The 20414-nt window shown below is 44.2% G+C and overlaps 1 protein-coding gene across 1 annotated transcript in view; it reads right to left on the bottom strand.

Moving 5' to 3' along the window:
* Positions 1 to 5417: 5417 nt before the first annotated feature.
* LOC126418522 (ribosomal protein 63, mitochondrial) overlaps positions 5418 to 20414 on the bottom strand; it is a 36419-nt gene continuing 21422 nt past the window's right edge. The window contains exon 3 of the mRNA XM_050085324.1: positions 5418 to 5686. Within this exon, the coding sequence (XP_049941281.1) occupies positions 5540 to 5686 (147 nt within the window). The 3' untranslated portion in view covers positions 5418 to 5539. The remainder of the gene's footprint in view (positions 5687 to 20414) is intronic.

The raw sequence follows: 20414 nt of genomic DNA, 5'->3' as shown, positions 1-20414 counted from the left end.
AGGTAGACGCCATCTATATGAAAGTTAAAGAAATCTTTGGAGAAAAGATCAGTAACTGTATGAATATCAAGAACTAAGGTGGCAAATCAGTACAAAGCAAAGACAGAAAGGCTGAAAAGTGGAAGGAATATGAAGGAGGGCTACACAAGAGCGAGAAATTTGAAGACAATATTATCGAAAGGGAAGAGAAAGTAGATGAAAATGATGACAGGATTGATGGAATTAAACAGACCAGACTACAAGGTCACCAATTCCTTAATCCTTTGTGTGTAAAGCTGGGAACAGTCCCAAGAGAGGAAGTACATGGAAGACAAATTCCAATGGACTCGACTGTATCTGAGGTGATAATGAGCTGGAGACATGATTCTCCAAGGAAATTTGATAGAGGACTGAAAGATGTAAGTCAAAAGAAGACACCTGGAGTAAACCACTTGCCTTAACAATTACCAAATTCTGTGGGAAAACCTAGCATGACAAAACATTCAACCTGGTAGCCAAGATATATGAGACAACTGAAATACACTCGCACTTCAAGAAGAACATAATAACCTCAGCACATGAGGCAATACTGACCCTGTAACTTATCTAGAAAGATAGTTTGAAGAGAAGCAAACCAATGTTTATTGAATTTGAAGATTAAGAGAAAGCTTTTGACAGTGTTGACTTGCATACTTTTTGACCTGAAGGTAGCTGAACAAAATACTGACGGCGAGAAACTTAGAAAGGGAATTTTAGTTAATGGTGGAAAGAATAAAAAACTTTGAGGCTTGCCAGTGACATTTTATTCCTGTCAGAGACACCAAAATATAAGAACGATCAGTTGAACAGAATGGATAATGTGTTGAAAAATGTTATAAAATGGACACTAACACAAGTGAATCAGGGATCATGGAGTGCAGCTGAATTAAATCAGGTGGTGCTGAGGGAATTAGACTAAGATATGAGATGTTAACAATAGAAGAGTTTTTTTATTTGGACAGAAAATAACTGATAATGGCAGAAGTACAGAGATTATAAAATGCAGACTGGCAGCAGCAAGAAAGCATTTCTGTAAGACAGAAATATTTTAACATCTAATATAAATTTAAGAATTTGCCTCTGCCATCGAGCACTACCTCGCCCAATGCCCACCTGAAAGCCTCCCAAAAATTTCTTTCCATATCACATGTGCTAACTTATTCCTCACTCATAATTACTTCACTTTTGAGGGACAGATACCGTTTTTACTCGAATCCAAGCCGCACTTTTTTTCCGGTTTTTGTAATCCAAAAAACCGCCTGCGGCTTAGAATCGAGTGCAAAGTAAGCGGAAGTTCTGAAAAATGTTGGTAGGTGCTGCCACAACTAACTTCTGCCGTCGAATATACGTAGCGCTACACAGGCTTGCTTTGCAGGCACAAAGATAAATACTGGCGCCAAAACCTCTGCGTCAGTAAAAAAAAAAAAAAAAAGAAAAAAAGGTGGAAGACAATCTTTTTTCTCCGCCCCGAGTTACTAGCACTGTATTTTCATACATTATTCAACGAAGTAAATACAAATTCCATATTGTTCATCTTCGAATGTAGCAGCATTTCAATGTACTACAAAAATCCGAGTGGCAAGACTGTTTGGGGTTTTTGTCAATATGGCCAACTCTACATTCTGAATTTTGATGGTTGCTAACAGGAACTTTTATGAATTGTGAATCACATGCAGTATTCTCTTCACCATAAGAATAATACGAATATAAACATTTTGCCATGTATTCTTTCGTGTTTGCTGCTATCTCATTTAAATCCTGTCTGCCTAATAAACTACGAAACTAGAGTGAGACAACAGCAAACGCGGAAGAATATACATATTGTGTCATGTTTATATTCGTATTATTCTTATGCCTAATAGTGATACAGTCAGAAATTAAGCACGGCAATTGACTAGATTTTTGAAGCTAAGATGACTAATTTCTGTGCAGAATGTAATGTGCTAAAGAGGTGTCTGCAAAGATTTTCAAACGGAGAAAAATTTTCGCTAAACTCTCGTTCAGAACATCTTCTATCATACACAGTCTGTTATTTGGTTCTTGTTGATCATTATCAAAGAAAGCAGTCGTGTAAGTAACAATAAATAGCAGTCTATTGCCATTGTTTCGCTCATGAGACAATTCCTCTTTTTTTTTTTTCATTGTAAGCGGCGGTAGCGCGCACAAAAGCAAGCTATGCCCTGAGCGGCGACAGCCGTAAACACTTATTATCAGAATTCGAACCTGCGACCGTAGCAGTCGCGCGGTTCCGGACTGCGCGCCTAGAACTGCGAGACCACCGCAGCCGGCTGCGACAAACAATGCGTGACACAGTACAATAATGCGTTTTCAGCTTAGAGTGACGTTAACATCTATAACAAAGAGAACGGCACTTGTGAGATCAAAGAAAAATAAGCAATCGATTCAAACCAGACAAAGCACGTGAAAAAGGAAGGGTACCCGTATAAATACGCATAGCAATGGCTACCTGGCAAAGCTTAACTGCTAAGCTTACGACTCGAACCAAACTACTGTAGCTGTATCGTCATTCATTCAACCTAAATTGAGTCTCATATTAAAATGGACCAACTTTGTTTCAATTTGGAGGTGCGGCCTAAAACTTCTCTCTCCCCTTGAATTTCGAGTCTCAAATTTCAGATGCGGCTTCGATTCGAGTGCGGCTTAGATTCGAGTAAATACGGTATACAAACAAATTAGGGGGTTAGCTTTAGTGACCAGGATGGCCCTGTCCTGTGCCAACCACTTCGTGGGACACTTGGAAGAGGCATTCCTTAAGACCCAACAGCTGCATCCCCGAGCTTGCTATAGGTCTACTGATGACATCTTTGTGGGCTGGACTCCTGGCGAAGAAAAACTCCTTAAGTGCCTTCAAGATCTCAACTTCTTTTCTAATCTAAATTTCACCTGGTTCTCTAGAACTCGCACCATATTCCTGGATGTTTTTACCATTTTGTTGATACATCCCAACCTCTATCCATATGAAACCCACAAATGAACAGCAATACCTTCACTCTGATAGCTGCCATCCCTTCCACATCAAATACTTCCTTCCCTACAACCTAGATATCTGTGGTAAACATATCTGCTCTAACAACAAATCCCTCAACAGCTCCATCTATAACCGGTCTAATAATTTCATCTCCTGCAACTAACCTGCGGACTTTGTCCATAAGCAGATCACCTGAGCAGATCCATTCCCCCCACTTTAGCCACGATGTTCCTATCCTCTTTGTTTCCCAATACCATCCTGGCCTTGAATGTCTCAATTAGTCTCCTCAGCTACAACTTTTCAAATCAAGCCCTGAACTAAAGATCATCCCTTCACAACATCCTCCCCACACCACCCAGAGTGGACTTCTACCATCCACATAACCTCTGTAACATCATTGTCAAACCCTTCCCTACGTAAAGGTCCCTGTAACTGACCCCACTGCAAAACCTCTGCTCCTGACTCCTCTTTATTTTTACACACTTTCTTGCCCCCCTAGACATGTGTGTAATATATAGATCATTTCTTTCTCTTCTTAGTGGTATTCATCTCATCTATGTCTCTCTACTTCTCAGTCTATAATTTTTTGACCTTTGAAAGTGGCACAGTACTTATGATGTACTACCTTTGACTTTCCTTTGACACCCTTTACTCCATCTTTGCTTACCTTCCCCATGTTACTCCATAATGTAGACCGTGGAGTGGTCTGTGTCTAATTTTCCTTCTTTCCCCTTTATTTCTCCCTGTTCTCTCCAACCTGATGAAGGAAAAAGTTTCCAAAAGCTAGGTTTTATTTATTTTCATCAATTTGTGTGACTGTCTTGCTGTACTGAGCTAAAGTAAGCACTGACCAGCCCCTCTGTTTCTGTGAATTTTTCACAAAACTGCCACTAGGAACATGAGAGACCAGAACACATGTTGAACAGCAAGTCTATGGTTGTAAAATAAGTCAGTGAATTACCCATCTGATACATACAATAAAAGGAATCTCAGCATTAGCAGCATCATCATTTAATATGGAGACTTATCTCAATTGGAGAGTAATAGGAAAGGGAATGGTTGTGACCTGTTTCTGGAATCTCAAAGCATTCTTCAGTAGTGATGTAGGAAATATCCAAGCATTCTTCAGAAGTGACGTAGGAAAACTGCAGAAAGATTAATCTAGATCAATTTTTGAGAAATTCGAACACTGCTCATCCTGAACGTTAATATAGCTATCAAACTACTGGATATTTCATTTGTCAAAAAGTATTCAAATCACATTTGTTGCTACTGTTCTGTTATAGAGCAGTGTTTCTTAAACTGTGTTTCTTGCAACCATTGAGTATTGGGGAGATCACTCAAGAGTTCTGCAAAACTAGGTACCTTTAGAAATAAAATAAAAATTAATGCACCCAAAAAATAAAAAAAGATGTAGGACAATAATTAATCCTCACTTCCCCTTGACATTTTGGATAGTCAGTATTACTACCTGTATCTGTGTGTTTGTAGAAATCTCCATTTTTATTCTTAGCCTAATAAACCAGTACCACTTATCTAATTACCATTTAAATGTCCTGTTTGATTATGCACTTTAAATTTAAGTTACTTAATTTTTAAGGTAGTTTTGGAATTACTCTTTATAACAAATAAATAATATTTGATTTAATTAATGTTGCATTAGAAACATACCAGGAGTTCCATGAGGACTGTGGACATTTTTGGGTTCCACTTATGGAAAAGATTAAGAAACACCGTTCTTGAGCATACTGTGTGTGTGTCATTTAATTCATTCTTACTGACTAAATGATTGTCATCTTGATAAAGTCACAACCTGACAGCAATTACTGGTGTATATAACCTATGTAGGTCCCCTTTCATAGCTTGTGTCCTACCTGGGATCCAATGAAAAACGCTGCAATCTTTAAGTTTATATAACTCCACAACGATGACAGTCAATCTTATGGATGGATTTTGCACCAGTACATAACTGCTTCAGAGAAGAACCTAGTCCTGTTACTTAAAAGCTTCCATTACGTCTTGTGCAGCAGGATAGCATAGGAATTCTCTGGAGGACCTGGGTTTGAAGTACAGATTGAAGGTAGCACAGTGGTGCAGTTGGTTTCAAAATTCAGTTAGAAGTTGACATAATTTCTTTCTGTGTCTAAAAAGTCTCATATAAATCATCTCCACTTAAAGTTAATAGATATAATATTCCAAGAATATGTTGTATCACACCGAAGTATGCTGCAATATCAGAAGTACATGTTGTAGCTGTTTTCAAATCCGCACTGAAGGAGGAGTATGTAAAATGGTATTTCTACATGCCTCTATGCCATTCAACACTTCCTCTTATAATATGAGAACTGGCCTGTTCTCTGAATCATAATTTAATTACAAATACAAGTTTCTAACAAAACTGACAGTTCAGTAATTTCAAACAGTTCATTTATTATAACATACAGAATCTATTACTTGACAGTACAATAACACAAATACACAGACTACTCATTTGTTTTATTCCATCTCGCAAACAGTGTGTGACATCACTTATCACTCCCAACTTTCTTGAAATCTTAGATGGCAGAGCCTTTTCTCTAAAGTAACATTTTCCGGAAACCTCCTTGGCTTTTCTTTAATTTTCTCAGCCAACCACTGTTCATGTTTCTTCAGTTCCTTTGCATGCCCACTTGACTGTTCCTAAAAGCAAAAATTTGAACTGATGGAATAGATCAATATCACTAACAAAGCAAATCTACTAGCAACAATAAAGAGAGTTGTCAAATTCGTTTAGAATATATAATCAAGGACCCATTAACATTATGACCTCTTAAGAAGTAAGTGTAAGAAGAATTACTACAACTATCCACAGGAAAACACTGTGAGCAAAATAAAGTAAAAGACTTAATTATTATACTATACGAATTAAAAAAGTTTAAGAACTCTCATTAATTTTTATTTCCAACTGAATTTATTTATACACAAAAATCACTTTCACTGTCTGAATACACTAGGAGCTGGCAAACAAATTAGTTAACTGAGCCAATACCAACAGTACAATAACTGAAATTTTTTTTGAGAGCCAAATTTTTTAAACTTAACCTGTATTAGTAAGTACATTGTTGTTATTTTAATTACAGCATTCCAAAGCTGGCTTCTGTGAAAAATGTCCTCAATCTGATTATGGCAAGTTCAGTGAGGTCGACCCCTTCCAACTCCACCATCTACACTCGCCCTGTATCAGGGTTGCCACAAGTTCTGGAAATCAAGGAATTTCAAATGTGTCAGGGAAATTTGGAAAATCGCTGGAAAAATCTCGTTTTTGTCTCAGTAGATGATATGGTTTGTTTATTGCGGTGTCATGCATCATCACTGGCTGGGTGCAACTGAGTATGTGAGCTGCTTCCCTACTCCCTCATTCTTACTGCTTCTCCTGTTTTTACCACTTCCCTCAGCTTGCAGTCTCTGCTGCCACCACTCCTTGCCTCTAGCCAGCAGGTGCCGACGAGAGGCAGGGAGGTGTGAGTAGTAGTTTGTTTGGATTTGATTCTCAGAGACTTGACACAGTGACTGGAGACAGTGGTAACACATTCAGGAGTTGTGTACAAGTGATTGTGTGGATGTGTGTGTGTGGTCTCATTTTCTGACAAAGGCTATGGCCAAAACTTTAGTTGTGAGAGTATGATTGCTTCTTCTCTCTTTTTTTTTTATGGTTTTAGGGCGCAAAGCTGCTATGGTCATTAGCACCCAGTCTGTGACTTAGGAAAAGGCAGAAATGGGAACGAAACTCAAAAAATTGGAGAAACTAAAAATAGAAGGAAAGCTTAAAAACCACTATAGAAGGGGGTTGGTTGTCCCCAAAAAGAGCTTCAAATGACTGATGTCATCTCACTGGCACTAATAAACTCGAGAACGCGATCGGCTGAGTGCGTGTCATCTGCTAAAATGGAAGATATACCAGGCGACAGCTGTAGACGGACGTGTAACGAAGTAAAACAGGGGCACTCAAGTAAAAAGTGTCTTACCGTCCACAGCTGAGAGCAGTGGGGACAGAGTGGGGGAGGATCACCACTTAAAAGATGTCGATGGCTAAAAAGACAGTGCCCTATCTGGAGTCTAGTTAAAATTACCTCCTCCCGACGACACGTTCGGGAGGAAGAGGTCCAAGCACAGGGAAGAGCTTTCACGTCCTGCAATTTATTATTGGGAAGTGTCGACCAATGTGCATGCCATAAAAGAGTAACACAACGACATAAAACACTCTGTAGATCGGCGAAGGGAATCGTGCGAAGAGCTGGCTGAAGAAGAGAGACTGCAGCCTTGGCCGCTGTATCGGCCGCCTCATTTTCACAGATACCAACGTGTCCTGGGATCCAGAGGAACGCCACAGAGACGCCCCCCAAGTGGAGCAAGTGGAGGCAGTTCTAAATCTGGTGGACCAGAGGGTGGACAGGGTACAGAGTTTGGAGACTGATGAGAGAGCTTAGAGAATCTGAACAGATAACATACTGTATCGGCTGATGGCGGCGGATGTAGTGGACAGCCTGGAGAACAGCGTAAAGCTCCGCAATATAAGCCGAACACTGGTCGGGAAGCCGAAATCGATTTGGGGTGTCGCCAACAATATAGGCACTCTCTACACCTAACGATGTTTTCGAGCCATCAGTGTAAATAACTGTGGCTTCCTTCATTTGTGCACATAGAGCAGCAAATGCCCGACGATAAACAAGTGAAGGGGTACCATCCTTGGGAAACTGACAAAGGTCACGGAGCAGGCAGGTCCAGGGACGGAGCCAAGGCGGTGCTGTACCCCAAGTTGTCAAGAAGGTTTTAGGAAAGCGGAAGGAAAGAGAATGGAGCAGTTGACGGAAGCGGACTCCCGGTGGTACTAGGGAGGAAGGGCGGCCTGCATACCCTAAATCCAAGGAGGCGTCGAAAAAAATGTCATGGGCCGGATTAGCAGGCATGGAAGACAGATGGCTAGCATAACGACTCAGAAGGACTGCTCGCCGATTGGACAGCGGAGGTTCAGCAGTCTCAGCATAAAGGCTTTCCACAGGGCTGGTGTAAAAAGCTCCAGACACTAAACGTAATCCACGGTGGTGGATAGAGTCGAGACGCCGAAGAATAGACGGCCAAGCAGAGGAGTAAACTATGCTTCCATAGTCCAATTTCGAGCGCACTAAGGCGCGATAGAGGTGGAGAAGGACCACTCGGTCCGCTCCCCAGGAAGTACCATTCAGGACACGGAGGGTGTTGAGGGATCGCAGACAGCAAGCCGAAAGATAGCAAACTTGGGAGGACCAGCACAGTTTTCTGTCAAACATAAGACCCAAGAATTTAGCGACGTCCGAAAACGGAAGGTTGACAGGTCCTAGATGTAAGGAAGGTGGAAGAAACTCCGTACGACGCCAAAAATTAACACAAACGGTCTTACTGGGAGAAAAGCGGAAGCCTGTTGCGATGCTCCAAGAGTGGGGGCGATCGAGACATCCTTGAAGACATCGTTCATGAAGGCTGGTCCGTTGAGAGCTGTAGTAGATCGCAAAATCATCCACAAAGAGGGAGCCCGAGACATCGGGAAGGAGACAGTCCATAATTTGATTTATGGCAATGGCAAACAGTACTACACTTAGCATGGAGCCCTGGGGTACCCCATTTTCTTGGGAGAAAGTACAGGAGAGAGTGCGCTCTGCCATAAATTTGCGAAGAAAAAGGGGCAGCCAACCTCAAAAGCCCCAAGAGAACAGTGTGCGGAGGATGCCTGTCCTCCAACAGGTATCGTATGCTCTCTCCAGATCAAAAAATATTGCTACTGTTTGGCGTTTCCGGAGAAAATTGTTCATGATATAAGTGGAGAGAGCAACAAGATGGTCAACTGTAGAATGATGCTTTCGGAAACCGCATTGGGCAGGTGTTAAAAGACTGTGGGACTCCAGCCACCAAGTTAAACGGCAATTCACCATATGCTCCAAAACCTTACATACACTACTCGTGAGAGAAATGGGGCGATAGCTAGAGGGGAGATGTTTGTCCTTTCCAGGTTTCGGAACAGGAACGACGATAGCTTCCTGCCATCGTCTGGGAAAAGTACTGTCGGTCCAAATTCGATTACAAAGGTGAAGGAGGTAACGCAGACTATGGGTTGATAAATGCAGCAACATTTGGATGTGGATACCATCCGGTCCTGGGATGGAGGAGCGAGAAGAAGAGAGGGCATGTTGGAGTTCCTGCATGGAGAAAACAGTGTTATAGCTTTCGCGATTTTGAGAGGAGAAAGCAAGAGGTTGCACTTCCGCTGCACGTTTCTTCGGGAGAAACGCTGGCGGGTAATTTGAAGAGCTCGAAATCTCGGCAAAGTGTTGACCCAATGAGTTAGAAATTGCGACGGGGTCCACTAACTTATCATGTGCGACAGTGAGCCCAGAGACCGGGGAGAAACTAGGCACGCCAGATAACCGTTGAATCCGACTCCAAACTTCCGAGGAGGGAGTGAAGGTGTTAAATGAGCTAGTAAAGAAGTCCCAGCTTGCCTTCTTGCTATTGCGGATGACGCGACAGCACCGCGCACGGAACTGCTTATAGTGGATACAGTTGGCCAAAGTAGGATGGTGGCAGAAAACGCGAAGAGCACGTCGCCACTCATGTATTGCGTCATGGCATGCCTCGTTCCACCAAGGAACTGGGGGGGGCGCCGGGGCAATTCAGAGGTGCGTGATATTGAACGTTCTGCAGCTGTAAGAATAAAGTCTGTAATATGTGTGACCTCATCGTCGACGCTAGGAAAGTGATGGTCATCGAATGTCGCTAGAGACGAAAAAAGTGTCCAATCGGCTTGGGCAAACTTCCAGTGTAGCGGGCGCATATATGGCAGTTGAGGCTGCAGTCTAAGGACACATGGAAAGTGATCACTCGAGTGTGTATCAGCAAGAGCGAACCATTCGAAGCGCTCAGCTAGCGGAACAGTACTGACCGAAAGGTCCAAATGAGAGAAATTTGTCGTGGAGGCAGACAAAAATGTAGGGTCCCCAGTGTTGAGGCAAACAAGATCCGCTTGGTGGAAGACGTCTATCAATAGTGAGCCACGCGGACAAGTATGTGGAGATCCCCAAAGCATTGAAGTCCCCAACCAGCAAATAGGGTGGTGGAAGCTGACCAAGAAGATGGAGATCAGCTCGTGGCGTTGGTGTGGACGATGGAATGTATACAGTACAAAGAGAGAAGGTGTATCCAGAAAGGGAAAGACGGACAGCGACAGCTTGGAAGGAAGTGTTTAAGGGGATTGGGTGATAATGGAGAGTATCATGGAGAATAATCATAAGTCCTCCATGTGCTGGAGTCCCTTCAACAGAGGGGAGATCAAATCGGACGGACTGAAAATGGGAGAGAACAAAGCGGTCGTGGGGACACGGCTTTGTTTCCTGAAGACAGAAGATGAACGGCGAGTAGGATTGTAAGAGGATCGACAATTCATCCCGATTGGCTCAAATGCCGTGGATATTCCAGTGGATAATGGACATAGGATGAACAGAAAATGGAGGAATGTGACCAAGGTTGCCGTCAACTCAACGACTGCTCAGAGCTTGCGACCGACAGTGTGGAACGGCATTCAGCCGAAGATCCTGATCCATTGGTTGTTCAGGAGCAGCTCCTGCCACCAGCAATCGGCCGGTTGATCGGCCGCCAGCAGTGCGCCTCGGCGACACAGAAAATGGCCGAGGGCGGTTACCGCCAGGTGGTGCTGTAGATGAGACACGCCTTGGCGGAGAAGGAGAGGAACTGGGTTTCTTATTAGCCTTCTTGGAAACATGATGTTTAGATGAAGGAGGAACCAATGAGATGAAGGAGGAACCAATGGTTGTGAAGTTGGGGTACGTAAAAAATCTTCACGAGTATGCTCTTTTTTGGAGGTCTTGGTGTCTGACTTTTGGGCTCGAGATTTAGCAGAACCCGATGAAGAGTGACCCATAGAGTGAGCAGGCAATAGCGGGGAGGTTGAACGGGCGATCTTTGTGCTGGCCGATCTGACGACTGTGGCACTAAAGGTGAGATCACAAGTCTGTGGGGCCGCCTCCTTTGTTGGCCGAGGAGAGGCAACGACAGTGCTGTATTTTACTGTCTGAGGCACAGTGGGCTTTCGACTGGCGAATAATTTTCGAGCAGCAAAGGTCGACACCTATTCCTTCACTCTGATTTCCTGAATGAGCTTTTCGTCTTTAAAAATGGGGCAATCTCGAGAGGAAGCAACGTGGTCACCCATACAGTTGATGCAACGAGGGGATGGAGGTGGACAAGCACCCTCATGGGCATCCTTGCCACACATAACACATTTGGCCGGATTGGAACAGGACTGGCTGGTGTGATTGAACTGCTGACACCGATAGCAACGCGTAGGGTTTGGGATGTAAGGGCGAACGGAAATTATCTCATAGCCCGCTTTGACTTTCGATGGGAGTTAACTTTGTCAAATGTCAAGAAGACAGTAAGAGTTGGAATGATGTTCATGTCAACCCTTTTCATGACTCTATGAACAGCCATTACGCCCTGGTCAGACAGTTAGTGTTGAATGTCCTCTTCGGACAATCCGTCGAGGGAGCGTGTATAAACGACCCCACGTGAGGAATTTAAAGTGCGGTGCACTTCCACCCGGACAGGGAAGGTGTGTAGCAGGGAAGTTCGCAGCAATTTTTGTGCTGGAGGGCACTGACTGTTTCTAACAACAAGGTGCCATTTCGTAATCTGGAACAAGACTTTACAGGACCTGCAATTGCATCGACACCTTTCTGAATAATGAAAGGGTTGACCGTGGAGAAGTCGTGACCTTCATCAGACCGAGAAACAACAAGGAACTGTGGCAACGATGGAAGGACTGTCTGTGGCTGAGACTCATTGAACTTACACTTATGAGCAGACATAGTAGAAGATGAGGAAACCATTGTGAAAGTATCCCCCATGATTACCGGCGTCTCCAATGGCGTGCTCCTTCCTTGTGGGGGCCCTCTCTGAGGGCACTCCCGCCTTAGGTGATTGTTCACACCTCAGGTCACACCTCCCGACAAACGGACGGAGGGACCAATCGGCACTTTCGGAAGGTATCAGCTCGGGTAATCACCCCTCCCTGGGCCTGGCCGTTACCAGGGGGTACGTACGTGTCCTACCTGTCTACCCGGGGCGGGGAATTACGCGTTACCCCGTCACCGGCTACGCATGGAAATGCGTGGATCGGTCTTCAGACACGCACAGGGAGGAAAAAACAAAGGGAGAGGAAAGAATAGAGGTCTCAAACGCCGCAGCGGAGAAAAGGGCAAAGAGAAGAGGTAAGGAAAAGAGAAAGACAAAGGAAGGGCGAAGACTTTCAAGCAGAGAAAGCAAAGAATGTGTTACATTGTTGAGCGTCCGTCTCCGGACGTAGGCACCAAACATACTCCCAGAGGGGGAGAAAGGGAAGGAAAGAGGCGGAGGTGAGGGGGGGGGGGGGGGTGAAGATGGGGGATGGGGAAGGATGCAGAAAGGGAAGGTATGCAGCCCAGAAAGGAAGGAAGGCCACATTAGCTCGGGGTCCCGTGCTTACTACGCACATATTCACAGAAGAGTTGTGGACCCCCTGAGGGGGAGTATGATTGTCTTTTCTGTGTGCCAGTCTACAGCTCAGCAATTATTACTGATTCTCAGAGTATTTGAACAAGTTATCTGTTGCACAAATTTATCAGCGTGGTCTCATTTCATCAACATGCTGTCTGTGGCTTGTGAATAAACTGGCCACATGAGTGGATTTCTGCAACAGACCAAAACTGCAGGTCCTTTCTGAGGGTACCTGTAATGGATCAGGCCTGCTGATCTGAAGCCATTCGGTTCACAGTAATGTGCAGTCCCTGCCTATCAGATCTAGTCTCACTGATCTGCTAGCAGGCCGCATCTGTTTGTGTCTGGTGTAATGCAGTGGATTTTCATGGTTTATCCATGGACCCAGGACTGGGGTGCTCCTCGGCACGCCAGAGGCCACGGGCGATGGATTTCAGGAATTGCGACTGTCTCACCACAAGTGCATTGTACAGTGTGGCATTTTATAGACATTTTATTTATTCTAGTAAATTTTGGCACTTCAAAAACTTTTTACATTAGAAAGTGTGGATGGTTGTTGTTGTTGTTGTTGTTGTTGTCTTCAGCCCTGAGACTGGTTTGATGCAGCTCTCCATCCTACTCTATCCTGTGCAAGCTTCTACATCTCCCAGTACTTACTGCAACCTACATTCTTCTGAATCTGCTTAGTGTATTCATCTGTTGGTCTCCCTCTACGATTTTTACCCTCCACGCTGCCCTCCAATGCTAAATTTGTGATCCCTTGATGCCTCAGAACATGTCCTACCAACCGGTCCCTTCTTCTTGTCAAGTTGTGCCACAAACTCCTCTTCTCCCCAATTCCATTCAATATCTCCTCATTAGTTACGTGATCTACCCATCTAATCTTCAGCATTCTTCTGTAGCACCACATTTCAAAAGCTTCTATTCTCTTCTTGTCCAAACTATTTATCGTCCAAGTTTCACTTTCATACATGGCTACGCTCCATACAAATACTTTCAGAAACGACTTCCTGACACTTAAATCTATACTCGATGTGGATGGTAAGAAGAAGAAAATTGTGGCAATCGCTGGCAGTTTGTACACTATGTACTCATGTATTTCTTGAAAGAAAAATCACGGGTAATAGCCAACAATAATGAATATAGTAGAACCAACATTTTATTGGCAGTCACCTATAGTGTTGGTTTACACAACTCTTCCCTGAATTATACACCCCTTTCAAGAGGCCTACCTTTTTCCTGAGGCTATTTCTGAAACCAATGAAGGTATTTTAAATCCATCTTGCAACTCCAACAAAATGTGTTTCGTTTTATAGGAATAAAATAACATCAGTCGTCTTAATGAAATGTATGTACCATTTGGCCTGCTTTCTCCATCTAAAAACAGTTCACTACAAAAGATGTTGATGTTAGTATAGTACTTAAGATTTTCACTCACACATTTAAAAATACAGAACTCCTTACTTTTTTTGTCAATCTATGTCTTTACTTACCCTTGAGCTCTCAAAATTTGTTTGGGAAAAATGCTAAAACTTGTCTGGAAATCAGGGAAATATCAGGGAACTTCACTTGGTGAAACTTGTGGCAACCCTGTGTGTACTTGCTTCATCTCTCTTGCTTGTCCTCTCTATATATATCCAAATCATGTCAATATACCTTTCTCAGCAATCGACAGTACATTGTATTACACTCCACAACACTCCCTAGAATAAAACTACAGTTGACTTTTTAAGACTTGGTTAAAATATAGGTATGTTAAATAAAATCTGATAATATAGCAACAAATACAATCAATTTTTGACGGAATAATTTAATTGCATAGATAAAAAAATCTACTCATCAAGCGGCAGCAGCATACACACATAAAAGAAGGTTGTAATTAGGCAAGCTTTCAAATCCAGTGGCTCCTCCTTCAGGCAGAAGGGTTGAAAGGGAGGGAAGAGGGGTGACAGAAAAGGACTGGAGAGGTCTAAGAAAAGCGGTAGATTTTGGGAAAGTCACCCAGAACTGCAGGTCAGGGGAGACTTACAGCTTGGAATGAGGAGAAAAGACTGATTGTTGGGGACTGCATCGGATGAGATTTGAAAACCTGAGAGCTTAAAGGTGGAAGACAGGGTAATATGCAGGACGAGATCACCGCATAAATATCAAGCATGAGTTATTAAGAGTGAAAAGCTAAGTGCATTGTATCTAACAGAGATGGGGGGGAGGGGGGGGGGGGCAGTGAAAAATAAATGGGTAAGACAATGAAAAATGTAGGAAACTAAAACGGAGTGAAGAAAAAGAGAAGTTACTTGAAAAAATGTTGAGGCAGAAAAAATTAACACAAATTAAGGTCAGGTGGGTGGTGAGAACCAAGGACGTGTTGTAGCGCTAGTTCCTACCTGTGAAGTTCTGAGAAACAGGTGTCTGGAGGAGAATCCAGATGGTGCGTGTGGTGAAACAGGTGCTAAGGTCACAACTGTCATGTTGTAGAGCATGCTCTGCAACAGGATACTGAGTGTTGTCAGTATACTCCCTCTGCCAATGCCCATTCATCCTAATTCATAATTTAGTCATCGTCATGCCAATATAAAAAGCCGAGCAGTGTTATATGACATTTGTCATTTGACATATGTCATTTCACAGATGGCTCTCCCTTTGATAGTGTATCTTTTTCCAGTTACAGGGCTGCAATAGGTGGTGGTAGGAGGGTGCATAGGTCAAGTCTTGCAGTGGGGATGGTCACAGGAGTAGGAGCCATAGGATAGGGAGATGGGTGCAGAAGGAGCACAGGGTCTAACAAGAATATTGTGGAGACTTGGAGGGTGACAAAAAGCTATTCCAGGTGTGGTGGGCAAAATTTCAGACAGAATGGATCTCATTTCAGCACATGATTTTAGCAAGTATGGGCCTCTCGAAGTAACTAGTTAATACTTTCCAGACCAGGATAATACTGAGTCAGCAATGGTGTGCTCTGAAGTGGTTTTTTTTTTTTTTTTTTTTTTGGGAGGATTCAGTAGTACCAGGATTGGATGTGAGGGTTTAGGAAATTTGCTTTGAACCAGGCTTGTGGGGTAATTACAGGCAGTGAAAGCTGAGGTGAGAATGGTGGTGCCTTGCTGTAAAGAGTATGCATCCGAACAAACACGTTTGCCTCGGATGTCAAGGCTGGATGGGAGGGAACGTTTGACAGGGAAAGGATGGCAACTGCTACTGTTGTTTGTTGGTATGTTTAATGTGCATGGAAGTGTGTAGTTGGCCTTCGGTGAGGACGAGATCAATATCAAGGAAAGTGGCATGGGATTCGGAATAGGACCACATGAAATTTAATTGGGAGAAGGTATTCAGAGATTTCAGGAATTTTAACAGGTCAGCTTCACCACAAGTCGATATGCTAAAAATGTCATCAATGTATCTAAACCAAACTAGGGGCTGAAGACTTATGGATCCCAGGAAAGCCCCCTCCAAGCAACCCATGAAAAGGTTGGCATAGGAAGGAAGTATCCTGGTTCCCACGGCCATATCCCTGATCTGTTTATATGTCTGCCCCTCAAAGGTGAAGTAGTAGTTGGTAAATATAAAGCTGAATAAGGTGAATAGGGAGGATGTCATACTTAGAGCCATCTGTGAAATGACACATTTCGTACACCAGCTGTTGTGTAAACACTGTTTGGCCTTTTACATCAGCATGACTACCATCTAATTATCAATTGTGATGTATGGGCATAAGCAGAGGGTGTATACTGACAACATGCAATATCCTGTTGCAGAACATGCTCTACAACATGACAATCAAGATCTTGGCACTTGTTTCACCATACATGCCATCTCTATTCTTCGCCACGACACCAGTTTCTCAGAACTCCACAGGTAGTAACGAGTGCTACAACATGTCCTTGGTTCTCACCATCCACCTGGCATTTATTTGCATTAATTACTTCTGTCTCAGCATTTCTTTAAGTAACTACTTTTTTCTTCACCCTTTTTTTTGGTTTTCTACATTTTTCATTGTCTTACCTGTCTATTTTTTTTCCAAATCTCGTCCAATGCAGTCACCAGCAATCAGTCTTTCCTTCTCATCCCATGTGGTAAGAGTCCCCTGACCCGCCATTCTGGGTGATTTTCCCGATCTACCCTTTTCCCTAGACCTCTCCAGTCCCTTTCCTTCACCCCTCTTCGTTCCCCTTCAACCCTTCTGCCCAAAAAACAAGCCACTGGCTCCGAAAGCTTGCAGAGTTACAACCTTCTTTTATGTATGTGTTCTGCCGCCATTTGGTAAGCAGATTTTTTATCTATCCAATCAAATAAAACTTGATACCATACTTCATAATGATACTACCTTCTGATACAATCAAGTTGTAAGGTGTCTTGTAAGGTGTCCATAAAATTAAACCATGACAATGACTGACAAACACTAACATCAACAATGGTCTAGCATCTCCTTGGAAAGTTTTGGCAAGTCAAGTTTGTCTGTTGTTGTTTTTAATTTTAGGCATGATTCCATGTTCGTTTCAAAAGGCGATTTCTCAATTTACTTTTGATACAATTCAAGCTTGAAAATGATTGTTCACAGGAAAATGTACACCTGAATACGGAAAGAACAACAAATTCTATATCTTTCAGCTGACTGACACAGGAATACTATTTCAAGTTTTAAAAATCAACATATCTTCCTTTCCAGGTCTTTCAAAGCAAACTACTTGTGCTCTCTTTTTTTTTTTTTTTTTTTTTTTTTTTTTTTTTTTTTTTTTTTTTTTTGTGGTTTTAGGGCGCAAAACTTCTATGGTCATTAGCGCCCAGCCCGTGACGTAGGAAACAGGAAAAAAACGAAATTTAAAATCAGCAGCAAGGGGAACAAAGTCATAAAATTTGAGAAACTAAAGGCAGAAGGAATGCTTAAAAATCCACTACAGAAAGGGGTTGGTTGTCCCCAAAAAAAATCAAATGACTGACGTCATTTCACTGTCACTAATAAACTGTAGAACGCGGTCAGCTGAGCGCGTGTCATCTGCTAAAATCAACGATAGATCAGGTGATAGCTGTAGACGGGAGCGTAACGGATTAAAATAGGGGCATTCAATTAAAAGGTGTCTGACCTTCCACAGCTGAGAGCAGTGGGGACAGAGTGGGGGAGGATCACCGCATAAAAGATGTCGATGGCTAAAAAGACAGTGCCCTATCCGGAGTCTAGCTAAAATTACCTCCTACCGACGACACGTTCGGGAGGAAGAGGTCCAAGCGCAAGGAAGGGCTTTCACTTCCCGCAATTTATTATGGGGAAGTGTTGACCAATGCGCACGCCATAAATGAGCAACTTGGCGACATAAACCGCTCCGTAGATCGGTAAACGGAAGAGACTGAATAGCTGGCCGAGGAAGAGAGACTGCAGCCTTGGCAGCTATATCGGCCGCCTCATTTCCACAGATACCAGCGTGTCCCGGGAGCCAGAGGAACGCCACTGAGACGCCCCCCCAGGTGGAGCAAGCGCAGACAGTCCTGAATCCGGTGGACCAGAGGGTGCACAGGGTAAAGAGCTTGGAGACTTAGGAGAGAGCTGAGAGAATCTGAGCAGATTATGTACTGTATCCGCTGATGGCGGCGGATGTAGTGGACAGCCTGGAGAACAGCGTAAAGCTCCGCAGCATAAACCGAACACTGGTCGGGAAGCCGAAAGTGATTTGGGGTGTCGCCAACAATATAGGCACTCCCTACACCTAACGATGTTTTCGAGCCGTCGGTGTAAATAAATGTGGCTTCCGTCATTTGTGGACATAGAGCAGCAAATGCCCGACGGTAGACAAGTGTAGGGGTACCATCCTTGGGAAATTGACATAGGTCTCTCAGCAAGTCGATCCGGGGACGGAGCCAAGGCGGTGCTGTACCCCAAGTTGTCAAGAAGGTTTTAGGAAAGCGGAAGGAAAGAGAATGGAGCAGTTGACGGAAGCGGACTCCCGGGGGTAGTAGGGAGGAGGAGCGGCCTGCATACCCGACATCAAAGGAGGCGTCGAAAAAAAGGTCATGGGCTGGATTAGCAGGCATGGAAGACAGATGGCTAGCATAACGACTCAGAAGGACTTCCCGCCGATTGGACAGCGGAGGTTCAGCAGTCTCAGCATAAAGGCTTTCCACAGGGCTGGTGTAAAAAGCTCCAGACACTAAACGTAATCCACGGTGGTGGATAGAGTCGAGACGCCGAAGAATAGACGGCCGAGCAGAGGAGTAGACTATGCTTCCATAATCCAATTTCGAGCGCACTAAGGCGTGATAGAGGCGGAGAAGGACCACTCGGTCCGCTCCCCAGGAGGTACCATTCAGGACACGGAGGGTGTTAAGGGAACGCAGACAGCGAGCCGAAAGATAGGAAACGTGGGAGGACCAGCACAGTTTTCTGTCAAACATAAGACCCAAGAATTTAGCGACGTCGGAAAACGGAAGGTTGACAGGACCTAGATGTAAGGAGGGCGGAAGAAACTCCTTACGTCGCCAAAAATTAACACAAACGGTCTTACTGGGTGAGAAACGGAAGCCGGTTTTGATGCTCCACGAGTGGAGGCGATCGAGACATCCTTGAAGACGTCTTTCAAGCAGGCTGGTCCGTTGAGAGCTGTAGTAGATCGCAAAATCGTCCACAAAGAGGGAGCCCGAGACATCAGGAAGGAGACAATCCATAATTGGATTAATGGCGATGGCAAACAGTACAACACTCAGCACGGAGCCCTGGGGTACCCCGTTTTCTTGGGAGAAAGTACGGGAGAGAGTAGTGTTCACCCGCACCCTAAATGTGCGCTCTGCCATAAATTCGCGAAGAAAAAGGGGCAGCCGGCCTCGAAAGCCCCAAGAGAACAGTGTGCGGAGAATGCCTGTCCTCCAACAGGTATCGTATGCTCTCTCCAGATCAAAAAATATTGCTACCGTTTGGCGTTTCCGGAGAAAATTGTTCATGATATAAGTGGAGAGAGCAACAAGATGGTCAACGGCAGAACGATGCTTTCGGAATCCGCATTGGGCTGGTGTTAAAAGACTGCGGGATTCCAGCCACCAAGCTAAACGGTAATTCACCATACGCTCCAAAACCTTACAGACACTACTCGTGAGACGGGGCGATAGCTAGAGGGGAGATGTTTGTCCTTTCCAGGTTTCGGAACGGGAACGACAATAGCTTCCCGCCATCGCCTGGGAAAGGTACTGTTGGTCCAAATTCGATTATAAAGGCGAAGGAGGTAACGCAGACTATGGGTTGATAAATGCAGCAACATTTGGACATGGATACCATCCGGTCCTGGGGCGGAGGAGCGAGAAGAAGAGAGGGCATGTTGGAGTTCCCGCATGGAGAAAACAGTATTGTAGCTTTCGTGATTTTGAGAGGAGAAAGCAAGATGTCGCACTTCCGCTGCACGTTTCTTTGGGAGAAATGCTGGCGGGTAATTTGAAGAGCTCGAAATCTCAGCAAAATGCTGACCCAATGAGTTAGAAATTGCGACAGGGTCCACTAATGTATCATGCGCGACAGTGAGCCCAGAGACCGGGGAGAAACTAGGCGCGCCTGAGAACCGTCGAAGCCGACTCCAAACTTCCGAGGAGGGAGTGAAGGTGTTAAATGAGCTAATAAAGAATTTCCAGCTTGCCTTCTTGCTATCGCGGATGACGCGACGGCATCGCGCACGGAGCTGCTTATATCGGATACAGTTGGCCAAAGTTGGATGGTGACGGAAAATGCGAAGAGCACGTCGCCGCTCACGTATTGCGTCACGGCATGCCTCGTTCCACCAAGGAACTGGGGGGCGCCGGGGCAATTCGGAGGTGCGTGGTATTGAACGTTCCGCAGCTGTGAGAATAACGTCGGTAACATGTGTGACCTCATCGT

Source organism: Schistocerca serialis, chromosome 9 (assembly GCF_023864345.2).
Source record: "Schistocerca serialis cubense isolate TAMUIC-IGC-003099 chromosome 9, iqSchSeri2.2, whole genome shotgun sequence".
Lineage (NCBI taxonomy): Eukaryota > Metazoa > Arthropoda > Insecta > Orthoptera > Acrididae > Schistocerca > Schistocerca serialis.
This window is presented reverse-complemented; position numbering and strand designations above follow the sequence as displayed.